The sequence below is a fragment of the Oreochromis aureus genome, linkage group 7 (genome assembly GCF_013358895.1).
Source record: "Oreochromis aureus strain Israel breed Guangdong linkage group 7, ZZ_aureus, whole genome shotgun sequence".
In the NCBI taxonomy this organism is placed as follows: Eukaryota; Metazoa; Chordata; class Actinopteri; order Cichliformes; family Cichlidae; genus Oreochromis; species Oreochromis aureus.
The window spans coordinates 9151279-9178756 of NC_052948.1; the positions used below are offsets into that span (position 1 = coordinate 9151279).

The following is a 27478-nucleotide window of genomic DNA, read 5'->3' on the forward strand; positions in this document are numbered from 1 at the left end:
AAGCTGCAGAACCCTCAGGAGATGAACTGTAAACCATCTGCATTCTCATTATGTCATGTTTAACAATGCAAAATCTGAATTTCATACGAAAAACCTGCCTAAAACTTCATTGTTAGTCCACAAGTACAGGATCAGGAGCTGCCATTTTGTGTTTTTTTTTTTTCCCTCATCATAGCCAGAATACGTACAGCAAGATTGTTGACTTACAGTAATGAAGCTTCCAGCTGGTCAAAGGTCAGATAGCAGGGATGAATCAGGAAGCTCTCTGTAAAACTTCAGGAACATGTCAAAATCCCCCTTGCCACCTCTTAAAATAAACTTCTCTAATAAAAAAAAAAAGGTTTCCTGTGTCTGTTGTTAGTGTATTTAAAAGCACAAGTACTCGTTTTATTCTGTAATGAATAGGAATACAAAACTGCAAAAATCTTGAGTCACCCTTCATTTCCTCATATTTTGCAAAGGAATTGGGAAATAGCTGCAGCGAGTTATTGAAACGTTCAAGAATTAATCTGAATACAGTAAATGAGACAAAAATAGAGTTTATACAATTGTAACAAGTTTGAAAGTCAACATTTGGTATGATCACTTTTATTCTTTAACACAGCATGAACTCTTAAAGTTTGTTGTAATTTCTTTAAGTAGTCTTCAGGAATACTTTTCCAGTTTTCTTAAAGGACATTCAAAGCTCTTCTTTAGATGTTGACTGCATTCTGTTCTTACACTGCTTCAATGATGCTGAGGTCTGGACACTGGGGAGACCAATGCATGAGTGGTAGTGCCTGCCCGCCAATTCTTTTATACAATAAAGACATGAATTTCAGATACTATTCATCTGCTTTGGATAGTTTTTTATTTTCTTGGGCAATTTTTGTAGATTTACCTACAGTAATGGGAACAAATTGCATGTTTTTGCAACGAACTGTTAGTAACAAAATGCTTTATTATGATTTAATATTGGTTCTTTGCTAACTTTTCTGTTGTATGTTTACACAACACTGGTTCATACCTCGAGTTGGGCGCCTTTTTATGCTTGAATGAATCATACATCAGTTTTATGTCGCTTAACAAACCAAAAAAAACCAACCCAAAACAAAGACTAGTCAGGTACAAGTACTGTACAGAAACGTAGTGAAAAAGCAGCCAGTGTCCACAGAAAAACTTTGAACGATCTTCAGAAAGCTTTCAGAGCTCTAGACTACTTTAAATAATTATAAGAACATCTGGGTCCTTGGAAGCCAAATACAAAGAAATTAGGCTGGTTCAAGACTTCTGCACAATACTTTATGTTATCCCAATTTTGACAGCAAATTTCCCACAGCTCTCACTATGACCCATCAGTGCAGTGCTGCTCTGTCATGCCTCTTTCAGTCATATATCTATACACACACACACACACACACACACACACACACACACACACACACACACACACACACACACACACACAGCTGATGTAATGATCAAACTGGATTTTCCAATCTTCCACAGCAGTGCCACAGAAATCCCTGATGATGACTGCACTAGTTATGCATTAGTTGCATGTGTTATATTTTTAATCACAAATGACAGCCGCCTTAAAATCAACAGCAAATTCTTAAATACCGGCACATAACAAATAATTTAGATCTGCAAATACAGGAACACATTCTTTTGGCAGATATATTTACAGCTTTCATAAGATCATGAATAAATACATATTGTAGCTTTATTTACATTACATTGGCTTTATATACAGTGAGTGTGGTACGTGTATGTGAGGACCTATTGTGTAAAACAAATGACATTTGTTTCCCCCAAATATAAACAGGAAAAACATAGATGTGTAATAAATATTGCTTTTGTCTGAGGAATGCCAAGCTCCTGTACTGTGACTCACCACAGCAGCCCATCCTGTCACCAGAACCTTGTTTTACTTTTATGAATGAAGACTGAGTCACAGGCAGTATGTGCTCCAAATCCAACATATCCTCCCACACTCTCTGTTATATGTGCTTTTTCCCATTTTCCAGATGGACATACTTTGCATTCTGTGCTGTCTTATCATTTTCAGGCTTGAAAAGAGCTTGGATGTCAAGCATGGCCTTTCGAATATGCAGACCAAACCGATATGAGTCCTGCAGGTCAGACAGAGAGGGAGCAATCATAAAAACATAAAATCATAAAAACAGAAAGAGTTGGATCTATAGTAAGCAGTGCTCTTTTTTCTGTCTTACTGTGTCAGGACTGGAGAACTTGCTGGAGATGTGGAATGTAATGAGGTTTTCCCCAACAATGATATAAGACACACCATAACCATCGTCAGCCACCTAAAAAAGATAACAAAGAGACGCTGTTACATTTCACTCGTTGATCAGGCCAGCAGGTAAGAAAGCTATAACTGTAACTTTTTGCACATGTTTATATTGCATCAGATTAACTCACAGGGCCAAATCCACCTCCACCACCCACATATTTCGGGAACTTGTTGATGTCAACTAAATTAAGCTGCTGCTGTGGAGTCTGGCTGGTGGACAACTTCCAGGGCTCCGAAAGCACCTTTAAGCAAAGACAGTGAATTTAGTTTGGAAAAGAGCATTATAAAACAAAAATACATTTTAAAAACACACGATAGATAATAGTGCTAACCTTTGTAAGAAATGGTGAGTCGACACCAAGGTATTTAGATACTATATAGAGACAGAAAAGGTGACGATCGATCCCAGAACCAGTCATGGCCAGACGATACATGTTTTGGTGCTTTTCTGCTGCTTTCCGAAACAGGGCAAGTCTCTGGGCATTCTGACAACATAAACAACAGACAATGTAATTTCAAACATTTCCAAACAAATTTTTTTTATATAAATAAATTAATAAAAACTGCTTTAAAATCATTTTTAGATTTCTTTATCGATGAAGGAAAGTATCAGTTTGACCCTGCCAGAACATCCAAGAGCTTAAAGTCCAGGGCACTGAGACACATTTACCTCCAGGTCTTGGTCACCATGTTCTTAGTAGAACAACATGTTCTTTAACAATGTGACCTATCGGAAAATCTAAAATTAAGTACATGAACATCCTGTGACTACAAGATAAACATTTTAAACCACAGTCCAAAGTTGTTGTCTATTTTTATTAAAAACTCCTTCTCCTTAAAACACCTTTGACCTGGGATTCTCTTTATACACACCTGTCGAGCAGCTGAATGATGTCATGACCTTTTTATTTGTTGTGGACATGGTTGTTTGTTTTGCCTACCGTCGCACCAGCGTCCTCCATGGCTCTGACGAATGCGACCGCCTCAGAAGTGCAGGAGCGTACTGTCTCTGTCCGCCCATCTCTGAACATACGTGTCATCGATGACTCGTACGTCAGACAGAACACACGCTGGTCCTATAAAGGAAAGAGCTACCTATTAGTCGATGGTTGTAGATGCATTTAAAGAAATGTCAGTGATTCTATGAACTATGGCAGGCCTACCCTAAACTGGGCCAGCTGCAAGGCCAGCTGAATAAAGGCATCAGGGCTTGTCCTGCACTTCTTGATCAGGCCTTTCCCAAACTCAGCAAACAGATAGCCATGGAAGTCCACATCGTCAGCTATCTGCTTGGCTGAGAGGTATGATGTTTCAATGACATTTTGGCACTTAGAGAGGGCACAAGAATATCCTAATTAGTTTGTGAACAGATCTTAAACACCAAAGAATCCATTAAATTAAAAAGAAAAAAGTAAAAACAGATATAAGAAATAAACATTTTTGCTATACCTCATTTGGAATCTGCCATTGTAGTCGAGTGGGATGAGGCAGGTTTTTGTTCACATCCCCTTTACAGTGTCCCTCCTCAGTGTATCCAAGATGGAAGCAGTCTGTTGCTAGAATATACTAAAAAGAAAAGGAAATGCAACTGAAGAAAATTTGCATTCTTTGAATCATTATTTTAGGATTTATTCAGAACACATTTCCTACCTCCCACATGTGTCCTACAATTGGTGCATCAGCCCAAGAATGTTCAACATTTACACCCATTTTTCCATTTGGATAAGAGATCAATGTAAAAGATTTGTCAAACCACCTGCAAGAAAAAAACCCAACTTCTTTTAGGGAATCAATTTGGGAATCGATAAAAGGCTTGGCCTTCTTTGCCTACCTGTCATAACATTTTCCATGCAGCAGGGACTTGGCGTAGCTATCAAGTGAGTTGCTCTTTGCAGGATCATAACCCTGTGGCTCATCATCCAGTGTCAGGAAGAAGGCAGCTGACTCGATTGCATCCAGGGATACTTTGTTTATGCCCTGGCTAAAATATTTTATCCGAGCCTGAGCCCATGGAACCCTAAGGGTGAGAGTGAGACCGTTTCCCTTTTCTCCTGAAAGTGTTTGAACATTTAACCTGCTTACTGATTCATTTTTAAGGTGTTTTTTGTTTGTATATACCTGTATCCCGCTGTCAGGGCAGCTAGTTTGAGTTCTCCTGGTTGAGGTTCTGATGTATCATTGAGAATCCTTTGAAACTGTGTCTCAAGTTCACTGGGCAAAAGGTGACGCCCTCCAGTGTAAAGCCACACCTGGAAGAACCGACCCTTGTGGAAGACAACCAGGTGTTTCCGATCAGTCAGGTGCTGCACAAAATCTGTAAAGATTGTTAAACCAGTAAAAGATTAGATTTCATTTAAGTTACACACAGTGAATTACTGAAAGCACAGAATCAAAGATATGTCCCAGTAGCTTTACAAAGTGATGGAACCTATTTGCTGTGAAACCATTAATAGAGATGTACCCACTAGTGCTGCATACTGGACAATAAGAAGTATCTATGACTCAGTGATGATTGAACACTCATACAGTACAGATCTAAACATTTGCTCACCTGTTTCAATGCCAGGAATACGAGTGGTGTTAAACATCCTCTCCATCTGAGTAGAACACATAGGAACAGTCCCCAAAGCCCTCAGCTGAGCAGAAAAAGTTAAATAGAAGTCAACTTAGAGTTTAACCTTGCAAAAAAAGAGAGGAAAGAGTAATTGTAATGGCAAGCTATACCGGTGCAAGTTCACCACGTTCCAGTTTGCGTCTGTATTGCAACATGGCATGTACCACATTTCCTGCTCTTGCAGCCTGACGGTGTGTTGGGGTCACATACAAGAGGTCCTTCACACAATAAATGGGGTGACCAAACACAAAAAAGTGACAACACAAATCAGAGAGCAAACATATAAAAACAGACACATTTATTTTAAAAGTTAAGGATTACATTTTTAAATTATTTAAAATAAATTATTACCTCATTACTACTAACTACTAACAGAAAAAAACACTCAACTGATGTACTGACAGTTTTACATACCATTATATAGAAGTTACTGTTGACCATGATAGGACTCCTGCCCCTGAGGTAAATGTACTCCTCCCACCAGTCACTTACCTGGAGAAAATTACAGGTTTTTATTGTCTAACATTACAATTCAAGACAATTTCAGTAGCATGTTAGACAGAAAACACTACTTACATAATTTGTTGCCCACCATGATTTTAAGATTAGGCATCTCTGCAGTTGGGCTGCTTTGTTTTCTTTAAAATCACTGGCCAAAAGTTCCATTTTATTGTACTGCTCATTGTCCAGCAGAGGTCGAACTGACTCAAGGTACTGTGAAAAGAATATCATACGCTGTCAATACAAGGGAGTAGTGTTACATAGAAGCAGACGTCACATAATGAAATTTCTTCTATTTGCACAATATGTCTAAAATTAGAAATATCCTATCTCAGAGTGATGCAGAAAAACTAGTTCATGCATTTATTACTTCTAGGCTGGAGTACTCTTATCTTTTATTATCAGGATGTCCTAAAAACTCACTGAAAAGCCTTCAGTTAATCCAAAATGCTGCAGCAAGAGTACTGACAGGGACTAGAAAGAGAGAGCATATTTCTCTTGTATTGGCTTCCCTTCATTGGCTCCCTGTTAAATCCAGAATTGAATTCAAAGTCCTGCTCCTCACATACAAGGTCTTAAATAATCAGGCCCCATCTTATCTTAATGACCTTATAGTACCATATCAGCCCATTAGAGCACTTCGCTCTCGCTCTGCAGGCCTACTTGTTGTTCCTAGAGTATTTAAAAGTAGAATGGGAGGCAGAGCCTTCAGTTTTCAGGCCCCTCTTCTGTGGAACCAGCTTCCAGTTTGGATTCAGGAGACAGACACTATCTCTACTTTTAAGATTAAGCTTAAAACTTTTTCCTTTTTGCTAAAGCATATAGTTAGGGCTGGACCAGGTGACCCTGAATCCTCCCTTAGTTATGCTGCAATAGGTGTAGGCTGCTGTGGGACTCCCATGATGCATTGAGTATTTCTTCTTCAGTTACCTTTCTCACTCACTATGTGTTAATACACCTCTCTGCATTGAATCATTAATTGTTATTAATCTCTGGCTCTCTTCCACAGCATGTCTTCTATCCCGTCTTCCTTCTCTCACCCCAACCGGTCGCAGCAGATGGCCCCGCCTCTCCCTGAGCCTGGTTCTGCCAGAGGTTTCTTCCTGTTTAAAGGGAGTTTTTCCTTCCCACTGTCTCCAAAAAGCTTGCTCATAGGGGGTCATTTGATTGTTGGGTTTCTCTCTGTAGGTATTATTGTAGGGTCTACCTTACAATATAAAGTGCCTCGAGGCAACTGTTGTTGTCATTTGGTGCTGTATAAATAAAATTTAATTTAATTTAATTGACATAACATATATCAGCTGAAATGTATAACCAGAAATAATGGAAAACATCCAAGACAGGTTTTCTGCAAGAGGACATGTGGGGTTCTTCTAAAAAAGTTACTGAACAACTGTACACAATGTGAGCAAGGTGCAGGAAGGCTGCTGGAGCAGCAGAGGTAATATTTTTTATATCTGTGCTTGGTTAGTCTAATAAGTTTTTGTATATTGACTGAACGATTGACAAGAACTTCATGGTAGATTGAGTTAGGTGTGAGTTTAGATTCAGGAACTGATGGAACAAACAATAACGAAAAGCTTCTATGCATAAAAATTTCACATACTTGTAATGATGTCCAGATCATGTTTCTGTTTATTTAGAAAGCTATGGGGGCACAATTAAGCTATATGTTTCTGATCATGCAAATCCATTACTCGAAATACATACCCTGTGAATTGTATCATCCACACTGGGCACAGGAAGCCTGGGTAAGGAGGCCTGGAAACTGTAGAGCAAGGGTCTGCGTCCAGAAAACATCTTTACCAGGCACTGGTAACAAAAAAAACAAACAGAAAAAGAAAAAAATCAGTGAAGATACCGTCTCTATAATGTCAGAACCAAAAAGTCCCAAATGAAATAAGAGTCATGCCATGAATGAAAGTGAGACGAACATACCAGCCACACTTTAGTTGATGTACTCATTTTTCCATGGGACTCAAAAATCCATCCATGATAGGACAGCAAAGCTTTAAGAGTGTATCTCAGGAGGTAGATGAGGAACAGCCACAGTCCTGTGGCAAACAGGATGGCACTCAGGACTGCTCGTGTCTGTACTGACATGCAGTCTCTGCTCAGAAAATGCAAAACACCGCCTTTGTCAATAATGACATAAAACAGATAAATGACTCAAAATAACTGCATAGCTTGTCCAGTAAAGTCTAAAGGTCCAGTGAAATACTTCAAAACTGGGATTTGTGGGATTACTGACCGATATGGTAGGTTTTCCTTGATGGCATCCATCATTCCCAGAGACGGGTCTATGTGGATATATAAAGAGCTCATCATGGCAATCACAACTATTAGCCAACTGGATGGACTGGCAGGGTAGACTCCTGCCAATACACCATTCTGTGGATATAAAATACCACTATTGGTTAGTAACAAAAGGTCTCTCCTTTCAGTTTGGACATTATCATATTAAGTGACAGTTTTTGTACCTTGAATTGAATGGCTTTCTTCTTCCATGCTGTCACTCCTGATAGGTAGATATTTTTGATGACTTCTTGGCTCAGTTTAAAGTCCACACCATCTGGGCGCACAGTGAACTGGAAGCCTACCGCCTGATGTGCCTCAGCCATCTCTGTGTTCTGCTAACATGAACAGCATTGAGAAGATTTACGTTTTTTTTAAAATACAGTGCACTATTATAATATCTCATAATAAAAAAATACACATAATAAATGAATATTAATTCGTTCAGGGTTACAGAGACCAAAGTGGTGCCCAGAAAAGTAATTTATTTACAATAAAATGTATCCATCCATCAAGTTTCTTACCCAGTATAACTGAAAATGATTCTAAAAATTACTTACAAATAGGAAAACACTCCCAAACAATAAAATTTAAAAAAAAAAAGAATCCAAAAAAAAAAAAGAAAAATACAAAAATAAAAATTCATCAGCAAAAACCACATAATAAAATTGTTTAAAAAATGTAAAATACTTCTACTGGTGACGTAATGCCTTAACTAATAGTTTATCCACTAAAGTGTTTTTTTATGACAGCTACAAATGTTTGTCCTACCAAGATCTTAATGTCCAAAATGCATACCTTTTGTTGTTTAAAGTCCCACACAGGCCTAGAGGGTGTCTGCACCCGTGGCAACCATCGGATGCCTGGTAAAAAATGTACGTTTCATGCACCGGATTCAAGCACCAAACCATGAAAATCTGAATAGTGGTTTTTAAAGGTTTCAGAGATTTACGGTTGTCAGGGTGTCGACTTCATTGTGATAACACTCTCTAAATTATTTTCCACAGAAAAAATAACCTACATCTGTACAGATCCAAATTTTGAATCATGCCTACTTATTACTAGTCCATTGAAAGGTCGTCACTGAGAGACTTACAGACTGATTTTCAGCACTTGCCACTGAACTCCCTCATCATGCCAGATGATTTCTTTCCCCATTGGGCCATGCTCAGGTTTGACTAAACACTGGGTATTTCATTCACTGTTGTTATACAAACAAATAGGCTGATCATTCAACAGTTAACCTCAAGAAAAAAAACAATCTTCCACAGATGTGACAGACGGCAGTTTCAAAGAAAGTGGCTCTATTTGTCCTGTTTGCTCATAATGTGATAAGGTGGGTCACTGACAGAAGTTTAACAGGTGTCTAAATGAAAAATAAATACACTGAAGGTTGAAAGGGTTCAGTCTTTGTCTGAGAAATACGATGACCTTCTGTAATTCTTAACAAAAATATCGGCACTTCCCAAACCAGTCCATATAATGGTTGGGGGCAGCAGGTCTAGTATTTCTTTTTCCATGTCATATGACTGAACAGTCACCAAGTGGGACAAAGTTCAGTGGCCAGATATAGTGGTACACCGGCTGAGCATGTGCGCAATCCGCAGACGGGCATGGAAATATAAACACAGAATACAACACGCAAATGTGTGCAAACCTACTGGTATAATTTTAATTAAGAAAAGCTCTGCAGCTTTGTTATTATACAAAAATTTCAAAATCTTGCAGATATCTTAAGATTTTTGTCTGTCATTGAAAGCCCTCTTATAATTTTCCAATTTTAATGCCCAAGCAAAATTTTAGCTTTACACTTAGAAGCAATCAGAAAAAAAAAGCAAACATGCAGAAATGAGCAAAAATAACTTTACCTTTTTAGGGCAGTGTGAGCCTAAACCAATGGAGCAAAGGAAAGCTATGACTTTGGTTTGAGTCAGTGAGGCAGTGAATTTCTTCTGCGCTCAGGCGTATGTGCTCTGTGCCCTTGGAGCGGCTTTCCTCAGGTTGTGGTCAAGTTTGTCCTTTCCTGTGCTTTACACACCTCCCTACCACCATCCTCGGTTTCTCTCTCTCTCCCTCTCTCTCTCTCTCTCCCCCTCCCCCATGTCATTGTAACAAAACACCAAACAGAGACAGAGCCTAACTGGCTACGTAACTGAATCCGCTGCAGTGCTGTGTTAAGAAGTAACAGAGAGCCATGTGACATTTCACCTACTTAGAAGTACATCTCTGATATGGCACCAATAAATAAATAAATAAAACACTGTAATACCAGTTTTATATTTAAAACGGATGAGAATGGTTAGTAGGAATTAAAGGTGTTAATCAAGGCAAGAAATGCACTGCATTGTATATACTGCATTATTTTAATGTAAACAAATCAAACATTCAACATAGCGGGGTAAACCGGTCTTACATTTTAGGATACTTTATGGAGACTAAGACAAATGAACAGAAATTTTGAATCTCTCTCTCTCTCTCTCTATATATATATATGTATATATTCTCTTTATAATTTCCTTATAAATATGAAGGACAATATAAGGACTGGCAAGTGATCTAGAAGTACTTGGGCTATTGAACCTGCACACAACATATGTGTGCAAAGATGCTAACCATAGCATTAGAAATAAAGATAAAAGGTAGCTTCATAGCGAGTGGAGATGGGTAGAGGAGGGAGAGCTCTGAGGGAGAGCGTTTGGAGGTCCATGCTAACAACAGTGTTGTGCTCAACACTCGGCATCATCAGGATTTGATCACCAGCCACTGTCCCCTGACCTGCAAATGCCACTTTCTCAGCGCTGTACACCTGGGGAAAAAAAGAGCATTATCAACATTTTAATTGGAGTTAAAAATTACTTTGAATGAATATGTTATTTAGGGATCCAGATAATCCAGTGCTCTTCTAATATGAGTGTGGGTTTGTTAAATGTTTACCGGCCCCCATTTCTGTTTTTCCACATGAAACGAGGTTATCACATTCTCTGAGTTGTTGCCACCAATCACAAGCAGCCTGTCTGTGGCCCCCAGGAAGTAAAGTGTAGGGAGATCTACGCTGGCTCTGGTAAGGGTGGGAAGCAGTTCAGACCATACATCTAATAGAGAAAGAATGAATTCAAAAAAAACATTTAGGAATTGGTGTACAGCTTGTTAATGTAAATCTAGAGCCGGTGAACTATACTGAAGTCATTTTGCAGACAACAGCACACATAAGAGTGAGCTTTCTGTGCTGGAAGTAAAACCAGGTTTCTTTTGCTGAGCTTGGTTGCTTTTTTCCAGATTTATGCACCTTGCTTTGTGTTGTACTGCAGTAATAACTTCTCTCCAGTCCTCTGGATGCTCCCCAGCACATAGATACAGTGTCCAAGGCTTGTAGCAAGAGGAACATCGTGAGACAAAGACATGGTGAACTGGAAGTCAGTGAGTGGCAATGAGGACACAAACCTGAGGCAGAGATTATAACAATAACTAAAGGAAGCTTTTTCTGAAAGAGAAACAGTTAGAAAGCATCAAGTGCTGCAGAAAGCTGTTAGCTGTTTTGAACTAACATAGAGGAAACAAACCTCCACGTATCTTTCCATGGGTCATAGCACTCTACAGCTGTGTAGAGAGCTGTGCTGGAGTCTGGAGTTACTAGAGAGTCCAAGTACCAGCCTCCCACTGCGTAAATGCAGCCTTCACAGGCCACTGCACTGAAGTGCCTTCTGTGCTGTGGATATGACAGATGGCGACACTTTTCATTAGTGTTATATAAACGATGGAAAAAGACAAGGCAAGAGGAATTTGCTGGGGCTAAGACAGACAGGCAGACTGGCCACCCGCTTGAGACACAAACTGGGAGGCTGCTTACTTTTATCAGAGGAGATGTGGTGACCCACGTCTGAGTAAAGGGATTGTATCGAAAGGAAGCCATGCTGAACTCCCAGCCTCTCTTCATACGCTCCCTGTAACCTCCTATAACATACAAGTAGTTGTAAAGCACCACTGTTGTAATACACCACTTATCAGCCCGAAAAGGAAGCTCTGTAACTGCACACCAATCCCCACTGTCCTCTGATCCTTGCAGGGTGAATATGTGTCGTGCATGTTCTGTTTCTGGATCCTTCCAAGAACTCAGGTTCTCTTTCCGTAGGGTGCAGAGGTGTCGGTCTCCTCGAGTCCTCAAGTGGACAACTTCTTCCCTCTCCTCATCATTCAGGCACCTGAGGTATAAATCGATTTTAGTGAAAAAAGACAAATATTTAAAATCGGGGAATTAAAACTATGCTTACCTGATGATGTCCGGAAGCTCCAGCAGGTTTCTACTCAAGTAAGTCAGTACTGTCATCTTCAGTTCCATACAAAAGATCTCATGAGCAAGACTCAGGTATGACAAACAGTTAGATGGGCTGAGCTCATCTGTCAGGACTGACAGGCACTTTGAGAGGAAGGCATGTGCTAGAAGATAGTTGCTTACCTCCGGAGACAGAAAGAGAAATTTAAGAAAGCCTTACGTGATTCCTAGGAATTTGAATTACTAGGCAGGGAGGTTTATATATTATGCTGTACCTTGATATGTGCTCCCAACTCATTTAGGGGAACTTTGAAATTATTATTGAAGGAAAACTCAAGCAGATTGTGGAAGATGGAAGAGGACACGTGATCCATGTGGATGAGGCTCTCAGAAGTCTCTCTCATGCTGGACTGGGACAAAGCTCGGAAGTACTCACTACACTCTGAAAGTCTCTGTAGGTTCACCTTCGAAATAAATTATTAAACCAAGTTTTTTAAACGGCCTTCTGTTAACCAGTATGACTGGAAATCTCACACTTTGCTTAATACTCACAAGAAAGGCATGTGGGCTGGTTTGGACTGTAACCTTGGTTTCATCACCATCTCCAAGGAGATATGTGCGCAGCGCCTCATTAGTCTTCCATTCCTCTGAGTCTGTTTGGCATAATGCTCTGTCTGTGACACCTGAGGACGCTATCCAGTTGTTGACTATTGGAAAAGCATCCAAAATCCTTCTAAGAATGTGTTTCAGCCAAAAGCTTATCCACTCAAAAAGTATCATAACGTATTGCCTGAGATTATTCATCTGAATGACAAGGCGCTGTCTGGATCAAAGTTTAGGCCATTTTTAACCCTTTAAGTTGCACCTCACTGTAATTCAGAAATGAAATGCAGGTCCTCCATATAAGGTAAGCCAGGCCCGCTGAAGAATTCCAACAACCACTGCACAATGGAAAAATAGAAGCATTTTAGTCCATGTGCTGCCAGCTGCTCTCCATTTCCCTGCCTCAGCGCTCACAGTCACGTGACCTTTAACAAAGTAAACACCAAAACGTCAGGGTCCGATTTCGTACTGCTTGGCACTCGAATAAGCACGGCATATAAAATGCTAGAAAACGTTTCTTGCCCTGCAGCAGACCTGGTGGATTCAGAAGTGTCTCTTGACCTTAGAGCAGTGTAAGTCTTTCTGCCTGGTCTATTCTTGGATCACAGAGGTGGGATAGTGTTCAGTCTGAACATCATCGGACACTCAAATTACTTTGTAGTTAGCTTACCTTCTCATCTCTGTAAAACTTATCTAGACATGAAATAAATCTTTAGCAGATGAAAGACGTGAGACAGACTTCAAAGCACATATGTTTATTCGCATTTAAATTGGATTTCATTAACAAAATAAAATTACAGAAAAACGGTTCCTCAAAAATAAAAACAAAAACAGTCACAGGTAGTTAATGAGTAAACTCTCAAGTTTCCTCTTTATGTAAAGCATTGTTTTGGAAACTATTTAGTGTCAAATTGGTGTACATTCATTCAAATATAGAACAAAGTCTAAATAAATAAAAGCATGTCAAAACAAAAAAGAATCATGTCACATTCAAATGGGCTACAGTAATTGACTGTAACACGTTTTTATTATTGGTGAAACGTGCACAAATATACCAATTTTTTAAATATTTTATAATTAAAATACAAAGACTGACATAAATGCTGTAAGCCATTTTCATACATGAACTCTGCATATTGCTTTAAGTTGCAAAATGCTGATGCAGTACATAAGAGAGCCTGTTTCAGATGTGTTCTCATTATGGGAAAGGCTTTGTGCAAGTAAGGAGAGGGTGCTGTCTGGATAAAGCATGCAGGAGTTGCCATACACCACTACCACTTGCGCAATTCCCACATCAGTGTGATAGGACACCACGTAAACTTTCTGCTTTGAATGACAGGTCAGCGCTCCAGTTCATGTGTACAGCTTTACACTTTCTAACTGCTCTAACAGTTAAACTGACAGTGTTTTTTCTACAGTGATGAAAAGTTATGCAAACTTTTTATTTAAAAAAAGCCCTCCCATAATAATTTGCTAAATGTAGGCAAGTTTGTAATGTAACAGTTAAAGAATAACTGGAGTGGAATATTTTTAAATAGTTTAAGGAAAAAGTTGTTTTCACACAGGACAGATACAAACCTTATAAGATTTATACATATCTTTTCCATACGGGTAAGGGTCTCAGTTATTCCCTCACTGAATAGTCAGAATCAGCCCTTTAGGATGAAAGCTATGCACCCTATGAACATCACAAGGGTGAGGTAGATCTTTCACACAAATGCGTCCCATGATAACCAGCCAGTGTCTAATAATGGTCCAAGGAAGTGAAGTGCATCTAAAAAGTGTTTATATGAAAGAAAACCAGCTGTGAATCAACTGTGGCCCCCAAAATGATGACAACATTTCACAATAAGGGTATTTATGCGTAAAATAGAATGCTTGAGGTGTAGAGGGTCTTTTTTGTCATTTCACCTTAAGCAGACAGGCATAGTTCCAACAACATGTAGGGGGCAAGCTTGAAGAATGATAACGACAGACATATGAGACAGTACATTTTGATTAACAAGTTGGATCTCAGCTGAAGAGCTTCTTTTGCTTGAAGTAGGCATCAAAACGACACTGGGCGTAGTCCTGCAAGACAATGCGGTTTATTACAAAGCATATAAATGTGTGACTTGTGCTACACTAAAAGAGAATAATAACAACAGTAATAAGAATCAAACCCTCCTTACCATGTATCCAAACTCAATCTTGGATATCTTAGCTTGTATGATGGACCAGAGCCCCCAGAGGAAGTGTGATGCTAATGCATATCTACAAGTTAAAAAAAAAAAAAGAAAATCCGGTGATCTGTTGATCTGCTGTAAGTTGTTCTAACTGATCGTCAGCACTGCTGCAAAATCTATTTAAGGCTGTTTTACCTGTTTGCTTCAATGATTAAATCTTCTTCAATTTGTGTCTGGTCCACAGCAACGTTGGTGTCTTTGTGCTGTTCTGCCAAATAACTTCTAATAAAAAGAAGCTGAAATCATAAAAAAAAAGGATTTGTTACATGTTAGTGAGTTTGGCGAAACTACCAGCTGTTTCTGATTTAAATGCATGTGCAGCATTTGATCTCTCTATTAAACATAAAAATGTATGAAGTTTCACCATTAGATGGCACTGCATAACCAGTCTATCCCATCAACGGCGATGACTTCAGAGTTTTGGTTTAAACATCAGCACAGTTTTATTTTTCAAGGAAAGATTAGTAGAAAGTTCAATAACTAGCTTCATATCAAAACAATAAATAAGGAATCTGATCCCAAATGTACCGAAGAGAAAGAAAAACAAACATAGTAAAGCTGTGTGAGTATTAAATCAAGACAAAACACGGCACAATAACACGGTGTCATAATTGAATGCATCTATTATGCATCTATTAAAAGTGACTGCAGGACTTACTGTCAAAAATCTACGTGTGTGCATATATAGTAAATGTTTCAAATCAAAGTTTTCTGCATGGTTTTCCTTAATGGTACATCAACTACCTTCTGGATTATTACAACTTATATATTCATAATTAATTCAATTCAATTCCATTTTATTTATATAGCGCCAAATCACAACAACAGTCGCCTCAAGGCCCTTTATATTGTACAGTAGATCCTACAATAATTACAATGCAGCATGTCAGGAGTAAGTAATTTAAGCAGTGATAAAAATGCAGCTTGATGTGAATACTCTTTATTTGGCACTAGTGTTTTTTCGGACTGACCTGCTGCTCTCTGGTTGGATAGTTCTCTGGTGTGGCTTTGTAGAAAGGCCACTCGTTGTAGGTGTAGTCATACATCCATTCACAGAAATGGTTGCCGAAGTCAAAACCCCTACAAAAAGCAACATGTTAAGTTATTTACCTTCACTTACAGGGGGGAAAATTATTTGATTACTAAATCAAGACAACAATCCCCTACACATTACCTGTAGTTGTAACTGCTGTATTCAAAGTCAATGAGCATGAGTCTTTCCGCTGAGGAATGCTTTCCGTCTTCTAGCATGAGGATGTTGCCTGCAGGAAAAGAACAAAAAGTGAGGAAATAACAGTCATCCACCCCGAAGAATCCCGCATGAATTGCTTCAGCTACTATTAGACCAGAGGTTAGCTTAGCTTAACAAAATGAAGTAGTAGCATTTACTGCCAGACTGGTCTTCCAATATCAAATTTTTTTTGACATTATAAAAAAAACTTTAACGTGAAATACATTAGTTTGAATGGTAATTAAATGATAAATCTTCACTGTATAATGCAAAAAAAATATTAAAAATTCAAATGTCCTTTTTGCCCTTACTTCGAATACTGAAAACATTAAAGCATACAGTGATAATTTACAGTAAACTGTGCCTCTAACATCATGGCACAAGCCTTTTATGTTGGCTTCACAAAGACTGTCCTAAAGAGCTGGACTTCCAGTATTCCCAGTTTGGTTTAGAAGAACTTGACAGAGTCCCGATTTAACACCTTTAAGATGACATGGAACGGTTTCTGTGACCTAAGTTTATCAGCAGTCAGCTTATGAGTATCAAACCCTGAAAATGCTTTAATAGCTGCGGAGCTATGACTATAGCTGAACATGAGCGGTCCCTACTAAAAACTACAACCCAGTTTGCTCTTGACTTATATAATGCACTGCTTTCATAAGAATTGTGACCGTGAAACCAGAGGGTGGGATCAATCAGATCACACCAGAGGCGTGATGATAGGCGGAGCTATGACTGGATGGATGGATGGAAGATTTTACCTTCTTGGACGTCATTGTGACAAAACACCACTGGCGAGGGAGTTGCTGCGAGCAAAGCACTGTTGTGGAGACATGAGGCAAGAAAAACAAAGTGGGTGATGAAAGAAAAAGAGAAACTTGAACACAAATCTTAGTGATGGATATGCAGGTAGTGCATTTTATGCAATATAACACTACAATTTAGAACTTCCATGAGAAAAGTGCAGACATCCTAATCTGCCAGAATTAAACTTAAGCAATAGCACACAATAAGTGAATAAACTGTGTCAATATTTCACTGTAAGATAAACTGAACTAATCAACAGTTATTACAGGTCCACTCTTATTTATTGACAGCATGGATAGAGCACTGTATAAAAGTCAGAGGTTACTAATACTACGATTTAGCACAATTATTTCTGCTATTCAGCCAGGATATGTAAAGATATTAAATGTGATGCACACTAAGCCATTCAAACCAAGTAAAAATTTACAAATCAATACTCTTGTACGAAAGCAAAAACTCCAAAATAACGTCAGTGACAAAAGCAGTGGATTATATAACTGTCACTTTGATCACTAACAATTCCTGACCATAGAGAGAAGGCTAAACTGCCTAGAACAAGCTAAGATAACAGTACCCTGGAGTCAAATATGCAACATGCTGTGACAGATACACTTTCAACTCAGATAAATCCGAAGGCTCAAGTTCATTGCAGCAGACAGCAACTACATATGTGAGACCAGTACATACAAACAAGATAACATTTGTTCATAGATAAACACAGACAATAAACATTGGTCTGATTCTCTAGCTGTTCTAAGGTCAGACTACCCAGACAACTCAGCAAGTGAACTTGTGGAAGCATTGGGACAAAGGTCAGCTATCAGATGGAAGCATGAATTCCAAAGATTACATTCATGTAAGTAACGTAAGCAGAGCTACAATCCTTGCAGCTTTCATTAATGCAGCAAACTTTTTCACATAAAGACTCATTTTAGTGGTGAACTTACTTGTCTGGTGGTGAGGATACATGACAGTTTTCTAAATGTCTCTAACAACACTGACAGTCATTGATTTATACAATGACCTACAACTTTGACTTACCAAAACTCATTTTCAAAAGCCTGATGTTGGCATGGTTACCTTATGACCTCACCAGCAAACAGAAAGTCAGCACAAACTGATCAGCTGCTAAATCTCTCTCCAATGCGTGACTCATACCCACTTCGTGAAGTTTTTGTTGGCGTTCCTATATGAAAATTCGAGCATGTAATATGAGACGGCTCTGATAAGAGATCTAGCAGTTGGCTAGAGCAATGCAAATTACGTCATTGTTCACATAATAATAATAATAATGATAATAATAACGGATTGCATTTATATAGCGCTTTTCTAGGCACCCAAAGCGCTTTACAATTCCACTATTCATTCACTCTCACATTCACACACTGGTGGAGTCAAGCTACAGTTGTAGCCACAGCTGCCCGGGGCAGACTGACATAAACATATTATAGCAGGAGCTTTGTACTGTTTGTACTGTCTCTTCCTGACACTAGTGTGAGAGTCAGGAGGGGACTCACTGATTTTTCTTCTTCTCAATCTAAGGCTTTATTTAAACTGTGTCCAAAAGGACAATATACAGAATCTAGAGCCTGCGTTCCAACTCACCGGAGGCTTCTCAGTTCAGCAGGAAGGTCCAGTTTCATCAGCTTCTTGTACTTCTTCACATGTGCATCACGTACAAAGCTAATATTCATCACTTGTTCCATGTATCTAAAAACACCACAAACAGAGTATCTTTAACTGTGACTAAGTTACAGTTTGAGTAGTAGAGAGATAACATTCACATGTACTTACTTATCAATGGTCCCAAACAGCCACTTAGGCTTTTTGTTAAAGGGCATAACCATGTTGTGGAAACGGGCCAGCTTGGTGGCAATCTCAGCGGAGATGGCTGGGTCCGAAAGCTGATTTGTGTGCATGCGAGTATTCTGGGAAAACAGAAACACAACAATATCTCTCATCACATGGTTTCAAAGACAAACAAAACAAACTGATGGGAATGACTGCAGTAGAAAGCAGCATAAACCCACTGTGTGTATGAATATACTGTGTGTAAACACTGAGATGTACATCATACCGGAAGGTACTGTTCTAAGCGTCCCAGGGGGAAGACGCCATAAAGCTTTGGGCCTAAAGCTCGTTCAGCCAAAATGGCAAACATCACACTCTCCAGTACCAAAGAGTCCACTCCCTATACCGTAGACACACATGTGAGAGAAGACACACTTATGTGAAAATTAATGGCATTTATAGCATACAGTGGCTTGCAAAAGTATTCGGCCCCCTTGAACTTTTCCACATTTTGTCACATTACAGCCACAAATATGAATCAATTTTATTGGAATTCCACGTGAAAGACCAATACAAAGTGGTGTACACGTGAGAAGTGGAACGAAAATCATACATGATTCCAAACAGTTTTTACAAATAAATAACTGAAAAGTGGGGTGTGCATAATTATTCAGCCCCCTGAGTCAATACTTTGTAGAACCACCTTTTGCTGCAATTACAGCTGCCAGTCTTTTAGGGTATGTCTCTACCAGCTTTGCACATCTAGAGACTGAAATTTTTGCCAATTCTTCTTTGCAAAACAGCTCCACAACTGCCCTGTGACGGCCTCAGAGGTTGTCTAAGAGAATATTGGGAGCAACAACACCATGAAGTCCAAAGAACACACCAGACAGGTCAGGGATAAAGTTATTGAGAAATTTAAAGCAGGCTTAGGCTACAAAAAGATTTCCCAAGCCTTGAACATCCCACGGAGCACTGTTCAAGCGATCATTCAGAAATGGAAGGAGTATGGCACAACTGTAAACCTACCAAGACAAGGCCGTCCACCTAAACTCACAGGCCGAACAAGGAGAGCGCTGATCAGAAATGCAGCCAAGAGGCCCATGGTGATCTACAGCTCAGGTGGGGGAATCTGTCCACAGGACAACTATTAGTCGTGCACTGCACAAAGTTGGCCTTTATAGAAGAGTGGCAAGAAGAAAGCCATTGTCAACAGAAAACCATAAGAAGTCCCGTTTCCAGTTTGCCACAAGCCATGTGGGGGACACAGCAAACATGTGGAAGAAGGTGCTCTGGTCAGATGAGACCAAAATGGAACTTTTTGGCCAAAATGCAAAACGCTATGTGTGGCGGAAAACTAACACTGCACATCACTCTGAACACACCATCCCCACTGTCAAATATAGTGGTGGCAGCATCATGCTCTGGGGGTGCTTCTCTTCAGCAGGGACAGGGAAGCTGGTCAGAGTTGATGGGAAGATGGATGGAGCCAAATACAGGGCAATCTTGGAAGAAAACCTCTTGGACTCTGCAAAAGACTTGAGACTGGGACGGAGGTTCACCTTCCAGCAGGACAACGACCCTAAACATAAAGCCAGGGCAACAATGGAATGGTTTAAAACAAAACATATCCATGTGTTAGAATGGCCCAGTCAAAGTCCAGATCTAAATCCAATCGAGAATCTGTGGCAAGATCTGAAAACTGCTGAAAACTGGGGCAGGGATAGCTCAGTAGGTAGAGTGGTGGCCCCATGATCGCACGGGGATCAATAAAGTACACTTTCTTTCTTTCACAAACGCTGTCCATCTAATCTGACTGAGCTGGAGCTGTTTTGCAAAGAAGAATGGGCAAGGATTTCAGTCTCCAGATGTGCAAAGCTGGTAGAGACAAACCCTAAAAGACTGGTAGCTGTAACTGCAGCAAAAGGTGGTTCTACAAAGTATTGACTCAGGGGGCTGAATAATTAAGCACACCCCACTTTTCAGTTATTTATTTGTAAAAACTGTTTGGAATCATGTATGATTTACGTTCCACTTCTCACGTGTACACCACTTTGTATTGGTCTTTCACGTGGAATTCCAATAAAATTGATTCATATTTGTGGCTGTAATGTGACAAAATGTGAAAAAGTTCAAGGGGGCTGAATACTTTTGCAAGCCACTGTATACTGATAACAATAAAGGGGTGCAATCTTCCACAGAAACAGACACAGACATTCAGATGCAACTTCTTGACATACTCGACAGACTAACCTGTAAGATGGCACCATAAACCCTGAGGAGCACCTGGCGAGGTTCATCTTCCACACATTGCACATAGTCGGGCAAACTACAAAGGTACAGCAGATTACTCAGTCCACCACTGCAAACAAAAACAACAGTGTTATAACAGCTAGGCCAAGCTAAAAATCTCTGCCTTATATGGTTTCCAAAAGACAAGGCCATTCAAAGTTACTCAAGAAGTCTTAAGGGTAAACCGATGATTGTTGGGTGCAAATTTAAGATTACATCACTGTATGACTCGTTTTAAGTAGATGCCTTTTTATTATATCTTAAGCCTTAAAACCAGTAAACGGCACAAGCTTCTTTAGATCAGCTGGAGAGACTCCCTACTGTAGTTGGTTGGTGTTAATTCACGTGTCCCTTCAAATTTGGACTGTTTCAGTTGGTGTAAACCTCTCACACTGAGATTAGTCTTAACAATTTTTCAATAAATCACGTGACAAGATGTCCCAGGTTCATTTTCCTTTTGTTTCTTCTGGACTCACAATGAGCTTACACACCACTCCACATAGTTCAGTTATTATTCATCTATGGCTCTTTTCCACAGTGTGTCTTTTGTCCCATCTTTACCACCAACCCGTCGCAGCAGATGACTGCCAGAGGTTTCTTCCTGTTAAAAGGGCGTTTTTCCACCCCACTGTTGCAAAGTCCTTGCTCAAAGGGGGTTGTTCTGATTATTTGGGGGGGGGTTATTGCAGGGTCTTGACCTTACAATATAAAGCACCTTGAGGCTGTATAAATAAAACTGAAGTGAATTACAGTAATGTTGAGAATTTGGAGGTCAAGGCTATTGGATGGACATACAAAACACTGGGTATGCTATCACTCTGAACCTACAAAGCAGTGTGGGAGGCAAACAAACAAACAAATGTCAGCTCTGAATAAGCCCACAGCTGACCAAGTGATCTGCCATGCCACTTTTCCAACACCCACAGCGTCATAAGTTGTCTGACAGCGAGATAACCAAAGGGGTGTCCCTGCAGCTGATCCAACGTAGCATAAACTATCAAAGGTCTTGGGTCTTACAGTAGCTTTAGTTGAAACCATGAACACAAACATATTAGTCCCTACACATTAGTATGTTTTTTTTAAACATACTAATGTACTATACATACTAACAATAATCCCCTTATCATTTAAATGAAGACATTATGGTGTTTTATTATCCACCGTACTGCTGTAACTTTTCAGAAATTTACCTGACAATGCTGATTTGAAAATCAGCATCTTCAATGGTCTTCCACGACCCCGACAGAAAGTCTCGGCACCAATTTATGGCCTTCTCCCTGGTGTCCCGGTCGACCTCTTCGCTTCTCCCATCCCGGAAAGACTCGGCCTCCGAGTCGTCATCACATTTGGCCCCTAATAGCGGACTATGAGTCCTTAGGTGTCTCTGGTTTAGAACAAGCGGGCTCTCCACTTGCTTCTTCACATCTGGAGGAACGGTTTCTTCTGCAGTGACAGTGGGAATGCAGGTCCTGTAATTCTCCGGCCCTGAATTGCCTAAACCCACTTCGCCGCAACTGCTTGCCACACTTCGGCTGGGCTGCATGTTGAATTTCCGGGCGGAGAGTGAAGGAATAGTAGGGTGAAATGTCGGTCTGAGGCGGCAGGAGGGGCTCGCTGACACACGCAGTCCGCCGGTAAAGCCGCTTAACCGGAAGAGCCAAACATAACTACACACTCTGAACCGCATGGGAGGCGGCTGACAACGTAACCGTAATATAGTCAGATTAAGCTCGTTACGCAGATACGCACCAGTGGTTTGATGAGCCGAGATGAAGAATTCGACGTCCAATCAGAATTCGAGAGCGAGTCCACACACAAACCTCATTGGTAGTTGCCGGCAGTACGTTCATACGTGGCCTTCACGGTTTCTGGGTAATGAAGTTTTTATTTGTTTAATGGCCTGTGGCGCATATCTTTGAATGAATTCATTGAGTGCGATGAATAATATGATTTCTGAGTGTATTCACAGATATTGTTTAGCAGGAATGTGGGAGGCAGGCAAGTTAAAGAGCAGGTTTCTTAGTTTCCATTTAGTTGAAACCAAAATTTTTATTTGCAGAGGCCCAAACAGAAAAGGCCATGCATTATTACTCTTACCTTATAATTAATTTAGGAACATTTATGTTTACACTGCATTAATTTCAGTTGAAGTACTTTATATTGATTACACTAAAGTGAGGAAGCTGTTTTGACTAATTGACTATGCCATTGTTTATTTGTTTGTTGGATTTGAGAAAAACACATTTTAATTTGCTGTTTTGAGGTGTACTGCTCAACTAATTAACTTTCTCTAACCCTCCTCCTCCTTACTTTTCATGTCATTTTAACACTTTTTTTTTACAGCAATCTTTACAGCAAATAGTGACAACATAATTGGTGGTCACAACAAGAGCAATAACAATATAAAACAAACAAACAAAAACTTTTCATATCATTACTGTAAATGATCAATGAAGAACTTGGGATTTGTTGTGAAAGTAATAGCCATACAGGATATGAAAAGTTTTGTAGTTATCAGATAATTAAAAAAATGTGAAAGTTTGCCTTCTCTGTGAATGTATACATGAAGCTTAATGATCCACTTCCATGCACTGAAGGAGTAGTTTCAAATTAGATGTGTTTAGATGTGTTTTTGATACTGTTATTTTAAAGAAACTTTTCTTCACAAGACTGTATTTGACTAAATTTATCTTTGTTGTGAATTACTAACATACTTTTTGTTTACAATCGATACAAATAATATTAAAATATGAGAACTAAAACATACAAAATGTTCAGTAAAAATAACTTAAAACTAAGCTAAATCCCACTGAAATGTTGTATGGATAATAATTTGAGGCCTGCATAAATAATTAACCTGAATAATGCTTTGTGAGGGAATGAAAGGATCAGGCAATGCTTTTACAATATTGAAAATTTATTTGAAACACAGTCATTTCAAAGATTTCATCATTATAATGATCTGTTAGGATGTTGTCACTTTGTACTTCTTTCAACAAAGATAAGCCCTGGGCTGCTAACCACAGTGGTTTCTTCTCTTGTGACTTTCTTGACAGAACCAGCAATTTCTCTCCCTGCGGACAAAACATGGCAGGTGTCAGCTACTATCAGACTTGCACTAAGTAGATAATAAAATGATGGGAGATGTACTTTTTCTTTTTCAGATTAACCTTTTCAGCTGAGACCTTTTATGGTATGATCATGATCTGTTTAGCTTCATTAATCATCTTACTCAAAAAAAAGGGATCAAACTCCAGGAAACACTGCACTGATGGTGTCAGTGTACAACTTACTTTTTCTGAAGCACCTGGGTTCACAGTTATTTCCAAGAGTAGGTTGGCAAATAGCTACGTTACAGTGGATGTACAGCTGGTCAAAAAACAGAAAGAAAAAAAAAGCACATCTTTGAAAATATGTTACAATGAAAAGTAAGCATGAAATGAAAAGAAAGATATTTTTCGCTTGGTATTGGGATGCTATACCTTTTCCTGTAAAGGAGGCATAATGTTTGGCTTTTTAGCTGCTGGCTGGGTTGAACTACCTTCACCTACAAAATGGAACATTTTGAAAACAAAGCGGTTGTGGTGGCTTGGAAACTTGAATCCTGATGAGGGTCTGGGAAGCAGGGTTGTTAGGTAGCGGTCATCACGATAGGGGCAGCTATGTTTAAAGGAAAGCATGTACAGTAAAACATCAAAAATATAATACAAATGCCTCCAAATTAAGAGCACCACCTACTCTTACCCATCAATCAGCAAATCCCACTGAGGAAGACTATGAGGATAGGAATCTGAGGTTGCCCAACATCTTCCAAGAGTTAAGACAAGGTTGGGATCGGTCCTCTCCATCAAGTAGACCTCAATGTAAACAGGATCCCTCAAAACCTTTCTGACAGGGTATTTGGCAGCAGTGTAAAAGGAAGTGTAGACTTCTTCTTCTGTCCCAAAAAAGATAGTAGTTATAGTTGTTGACACATTCCCTGCTAAATGAGACTAACTTTGCAAAGTTAGCTTTACCTCTCCAATACTAACCTTCAACACAACCCTTGGCAACACATTGTCCGTTGGCCAGCTTGAGTTCTACACGCACAGGTCCAGCAGCTGCAACTGAGTTTGGCGGAGGAACCAGACCAACATCAATAACCAAAGTCTCAACTGTGGTGCCAACATATCTGCACTGGAACAACAGCCTGACACAAGAAAAACAGTTTATGTTAGTCACTCATAAAGTAATTTAGCTATGAACTTTGAATAACAGTTTCTTTCTCACTGAACTTTTTCAGTCTTTTAGTTTCTCCCCATGCGTGGTAATGTTGTATCCACTTACTGATAAAGACATTAAAACATTTACTCATAGTAGGTGTCCCTGGTAATGGATCCGTGGGGTCCAGTAATCACTTGGTATAAGGAAGACATCCTGTTCTCGTAGATTAGAACACCCGGTTCCTCCTACAGTATAATGACAGGATTTCAGTCTTTATAACTGCCTGAAAAAACTATGTAAAAAATTATCTGAATAGTGAAATTATTAATTGTATGTATTCTAATTTCTTCCATCTCAATTCCGGTAAAAGGTTCTAGTGCATCAGCTTAGAGAGTTTCTCTAAGGAAGTTAGTCAGTGCATTGGCCCCCTCGCCAATAACTTCAAATCATCTGCTAAAAACCTTGGTATTCAGCACCTGAATTTTGAAACTCATATCTCAGTGTTACCCAGTCTTGTTTCTTTCATTTGAGAAATGTTGCGAAAATCAAACATTTACTGTCGGTCAATCGTCTTGAACTTTTAGTACACACTTTAATTTTCTCCCGTCCTAATTATTGCAATTCACTTTTCTCTCAGTCCTCCATAGATTGTCTCCGATTAGTTCAGAATCCAGCAGCAAGGCGGCTAATGAAAATTACAATGATCACATATTACACCTGTCCTTGCATCCCTTCACTGGCTTCCAGTGAAATTTAGAATCCACTTTAAAATTCTGTTATTGACATAAAAGGCTCTACATGGACAGGTCCCTGCTTATTTAGCTAAGTTTCTAACACCTTATCAATGCAGCCGTCCTCTCTGATTGTCTAACCAGGGTCTTCTAACTGTCCCTCACTCTGATTTTAAAATCAGAGGTGATTGTGCTTTTGGGGTTGTAGCGCCCAAACTGTGGAACAGCCTTGCTCAGTCGACGAGGTTAGCTCACTCTTTTATTTGTTTTAAGCGTCTACTGAAAATAAAGTAACCATTTGTGGCTGTTTGTGGCTTTTATTTGAACTGTGCAGCAAACTCTGTGTTTTGAAAAGTGCTATATAAATAAAGTTATTATTATTAGTAGTAGTAGTAGTATTAATAGTATCATTATTATTAAATCAGTTTCAACCCTTACTTTTACAATTGTACCACAGGCAGTGACAGGGAACTCATAGATGGCAAAAGCTGAAGTGCTGCCAACTGGATTGCAGCTGTGACCATTCTCATAGAAAGAAACTGTCTCCAAGTCAATGTTGGGCAGAGTTGCATCTCTGGCCACCACCACGATGAACAGGCCTTCCTTGGTGCACTGAAGTGTCACTGGGACAATAACAATAAAAAAGTACAATAATACAGAAAACAAAGACAAATGCAAATGCTTTTACCCTTTCACCACTATGTATCAGTGGTATAGTTTATCTATAAAGCACAACTACTTACCAGATTTGCCATAATAGCACATGCGTCCATCAAAGCAGCAGTTTATAGCATCACATTCTGAAGCAGAGATTTCATTAGTGCCGCAGGGTATCTTGTAGTTTTCTGCAACTTCACAAGTGTGAAATGGCTCTAAAGGCTTTTGAGGGTTCTGAGGTTTTTTGGGCTGCTGAGGCTGCTGAGGGTATTCAGGGTTATTGATTGGCTTCTGCCCCTCTGGAGATGGTGGGTATCCAGGATTCTGAGGGTTCTGAGACCCTTGCCCATAATTTTGGGCATTCGATCTATAGCCCAGCAGGTCAAACAATAAAAGGCGACAACAAGTATGCTTTAGGGCCATGACTTCACAGAAAAGAACAGCAGATTCTGTGAAAAGTATCCTGTAAATATGTTGACTTTTATAAGGTATGGTTAATGATAGCCTGTCAGGACCTCACATCCTATTTGTTGTCCACAGCTGCCAATCAAATGCTCCAAATGTTGTTTTGTCTATTGTGATGCACTGAGGTAATAAAAATAAATCACTCACAAATTAGAGCAATTTTACAGATATACCATATCTGTAGAAAGCAAAGAAAGCATGTACTGTATAGCGTACTTGCTAAACTTTACTACTGTGTATAGCTGGACATGGTTTTTACTGTCTACATCATGTGTGATACAGAAACCCAGCTGTTTTTTATTGATTCGGAGTGAAAACCTTCTGCTTTGTTTGAACAGTTTCATAACAAGAACCTTCACAGGGTCTGTCTGACCGGCACTGTGCCTTCACAGTGTAAACAAAGACTTTTGTTTATCTTTCATTTTGACATCGCTGCAAATCTACAACAGGATGAAGTGTTCTTTTTGTGTGATTAAAAAAGATATAAATATATGTAAGCA

General features: G+C 39.4%; 4 protein-coding genes across 10 annotated transcripts; all 4 read right to left on the reverse strand.

Annotated features, from left to right (window-relative positions):
- Positions 1-350: 350 nt before the first annotated feature.
- Positions 351-9747, reverse strand: cpt1b (carnitine palmitoyltransferase 1B (muscle)). 4 transcript variants are annotated; one of them, XM_039614901.1, is made up of 20 exons: positions 9572-9747; positions 8502-8566; positions 7889-8038; positions 7660-7799; positions 7347-7518; positions 7119-7220; positions 5484-5621; positions 5322-5399; positions 5018-5125; positions 4845-4929; positions 4412-4607; positions 4125-4310; positions 3944-4049; positions 3743-3859; positions 3457-3621; positions 3235-3369; positions 2626-2778; positions 2422-2535; positions 2214-2306; positions 351-2114 (listed from the first exon to the last, which is right to left on the reverse strand). In XM_039614901.1, exons 3-20 carry the CDS (start codon positions 8027-8029, stop codon positions 1983-1985), a joined length of 2361 nt encoding a protein of 786 aa, XP_039470835.1. In that variant the 5' UTR covers positions 8030-8038; positions 8502-8566; positions 9572-9747; the 3' UTR covers positions 351-1982. The 4 variants fall into 4 exon arrangements, with proteins under 4 accessions (XP_039470835.1, XP_031593117.1, XP_031593118.1 ...); XM_031737257.2 differs by having other exon boundaries at positions 7889-8041; XM_031737258.2 differs by lacking the exon at positions 8502-8566.
- A 211-nt stretch (positions 9748-9958) lies between these two features.
- LOC116318329 (actin-binding protein IPP) lies at positions 9959-13067 on the reverse strand. 2 transcript variants are annotated; one of them, XM_031737312.2, is made up of 8 exons: positions 12526-13067; positions 12249-12437; positions 11972-12156; positions 11551-11902; positions 11264-11409; positions 10990-11144; positions 10638-10795; positions 9959-10509 (listed from the first exon to the last, which is right to left on the reverse strand). In XM_031737312.2, exons 1-8 carry the CDS (start codon positions 12775-12777, stop codon positions 10324-10326), a joined length of 1623 nt encoding a protein of 540 aa, XP_031593172.1. In that variant the 5' UTR covers positions 12778-13067; the 3' UTR covers positions 9959-10323. The 2 variants fall into 2 exon arrangements, with proteins under 2 accessions (XP_031593172.1, XP_039470466.1); XM_039614532.1 differs by lacking the exon at positions 12526-13067 and having other exon boundaries at positions 11972-12151; positions 12249-12514.
- A 248-nt stretch (positions 13068-13315) lies between these two features.
- On the reverse strand, positions 13316-22692 carry chkb (choline kinase beta). Of its 3 annotated transcripts, XR_004199313.2 has the most exons (12): positions 22113-22690; positions 20884-20992; positions 18917-19030; positions 18634-18767; positions 18445-18549; positions 16794-16852; positions 15976-16063; positions 15773-15881; positions 14937-15037; positions 14748-14829; positions 14488-14646; positions 13316-14350 (listed from the first exon to the last, which is right to left on the reverse strand). XR_004199313.2 is itself a non-coding variant. In XM_031737245.2 (11 exons), the coding sequence occupies exons 1-11, from the start codon at positions 22607-22609 to the stop codon at positions 14590-14592; spliced, it is 1422 nt and encodes a 473-aa protein (XP_031593105.1). In that variant the 5' UTR covers positions 22610-22692; the 3' UTR covers positions 13316-14589. The 3 variants fall into 3 exon arrangements, 2 of the variants coding, with proteins under 2 accessions (XP_031593105.1, XP_031593104.1); XM_031737245.2 differs by having other exon boundaries at positions 13316-14646; positions 20884-20959; positions 22113-22692; XM_031737244.2 differs by having other exon boundaries at positions 13316-14646.
- Positions 22693-23891: 1199 nt separating this feature from the next.
- On the reverse strand, positions 23892-26933 carry LOC116318267 (zona pellucida sperm-binding protein 4-like). The gene is made up of 8 exons (XM_031737224.2): positions 26600-26933; positions 26295-26479; positions 25273-25370; positions 24954-25111; positions 24667-24859; positions 24405-24582; positions 24216-24291; positions 23892-23996 (listed from the first exon to the last, which is right to left on the reverse strand). The coding sequence occupies exons 1-8, from the start codon at positions 26619-26621 to the stop codon at positions 23899-23901; spliced, it is 1008 nt and encodes a 335-aa protein (XP_031593084.2). The 5' UTR covers positions 26622-26933; the 3' UTR covers positions 23892-23898.
- Positions 26934-27478: the final 545 nt, after the last annotated feature.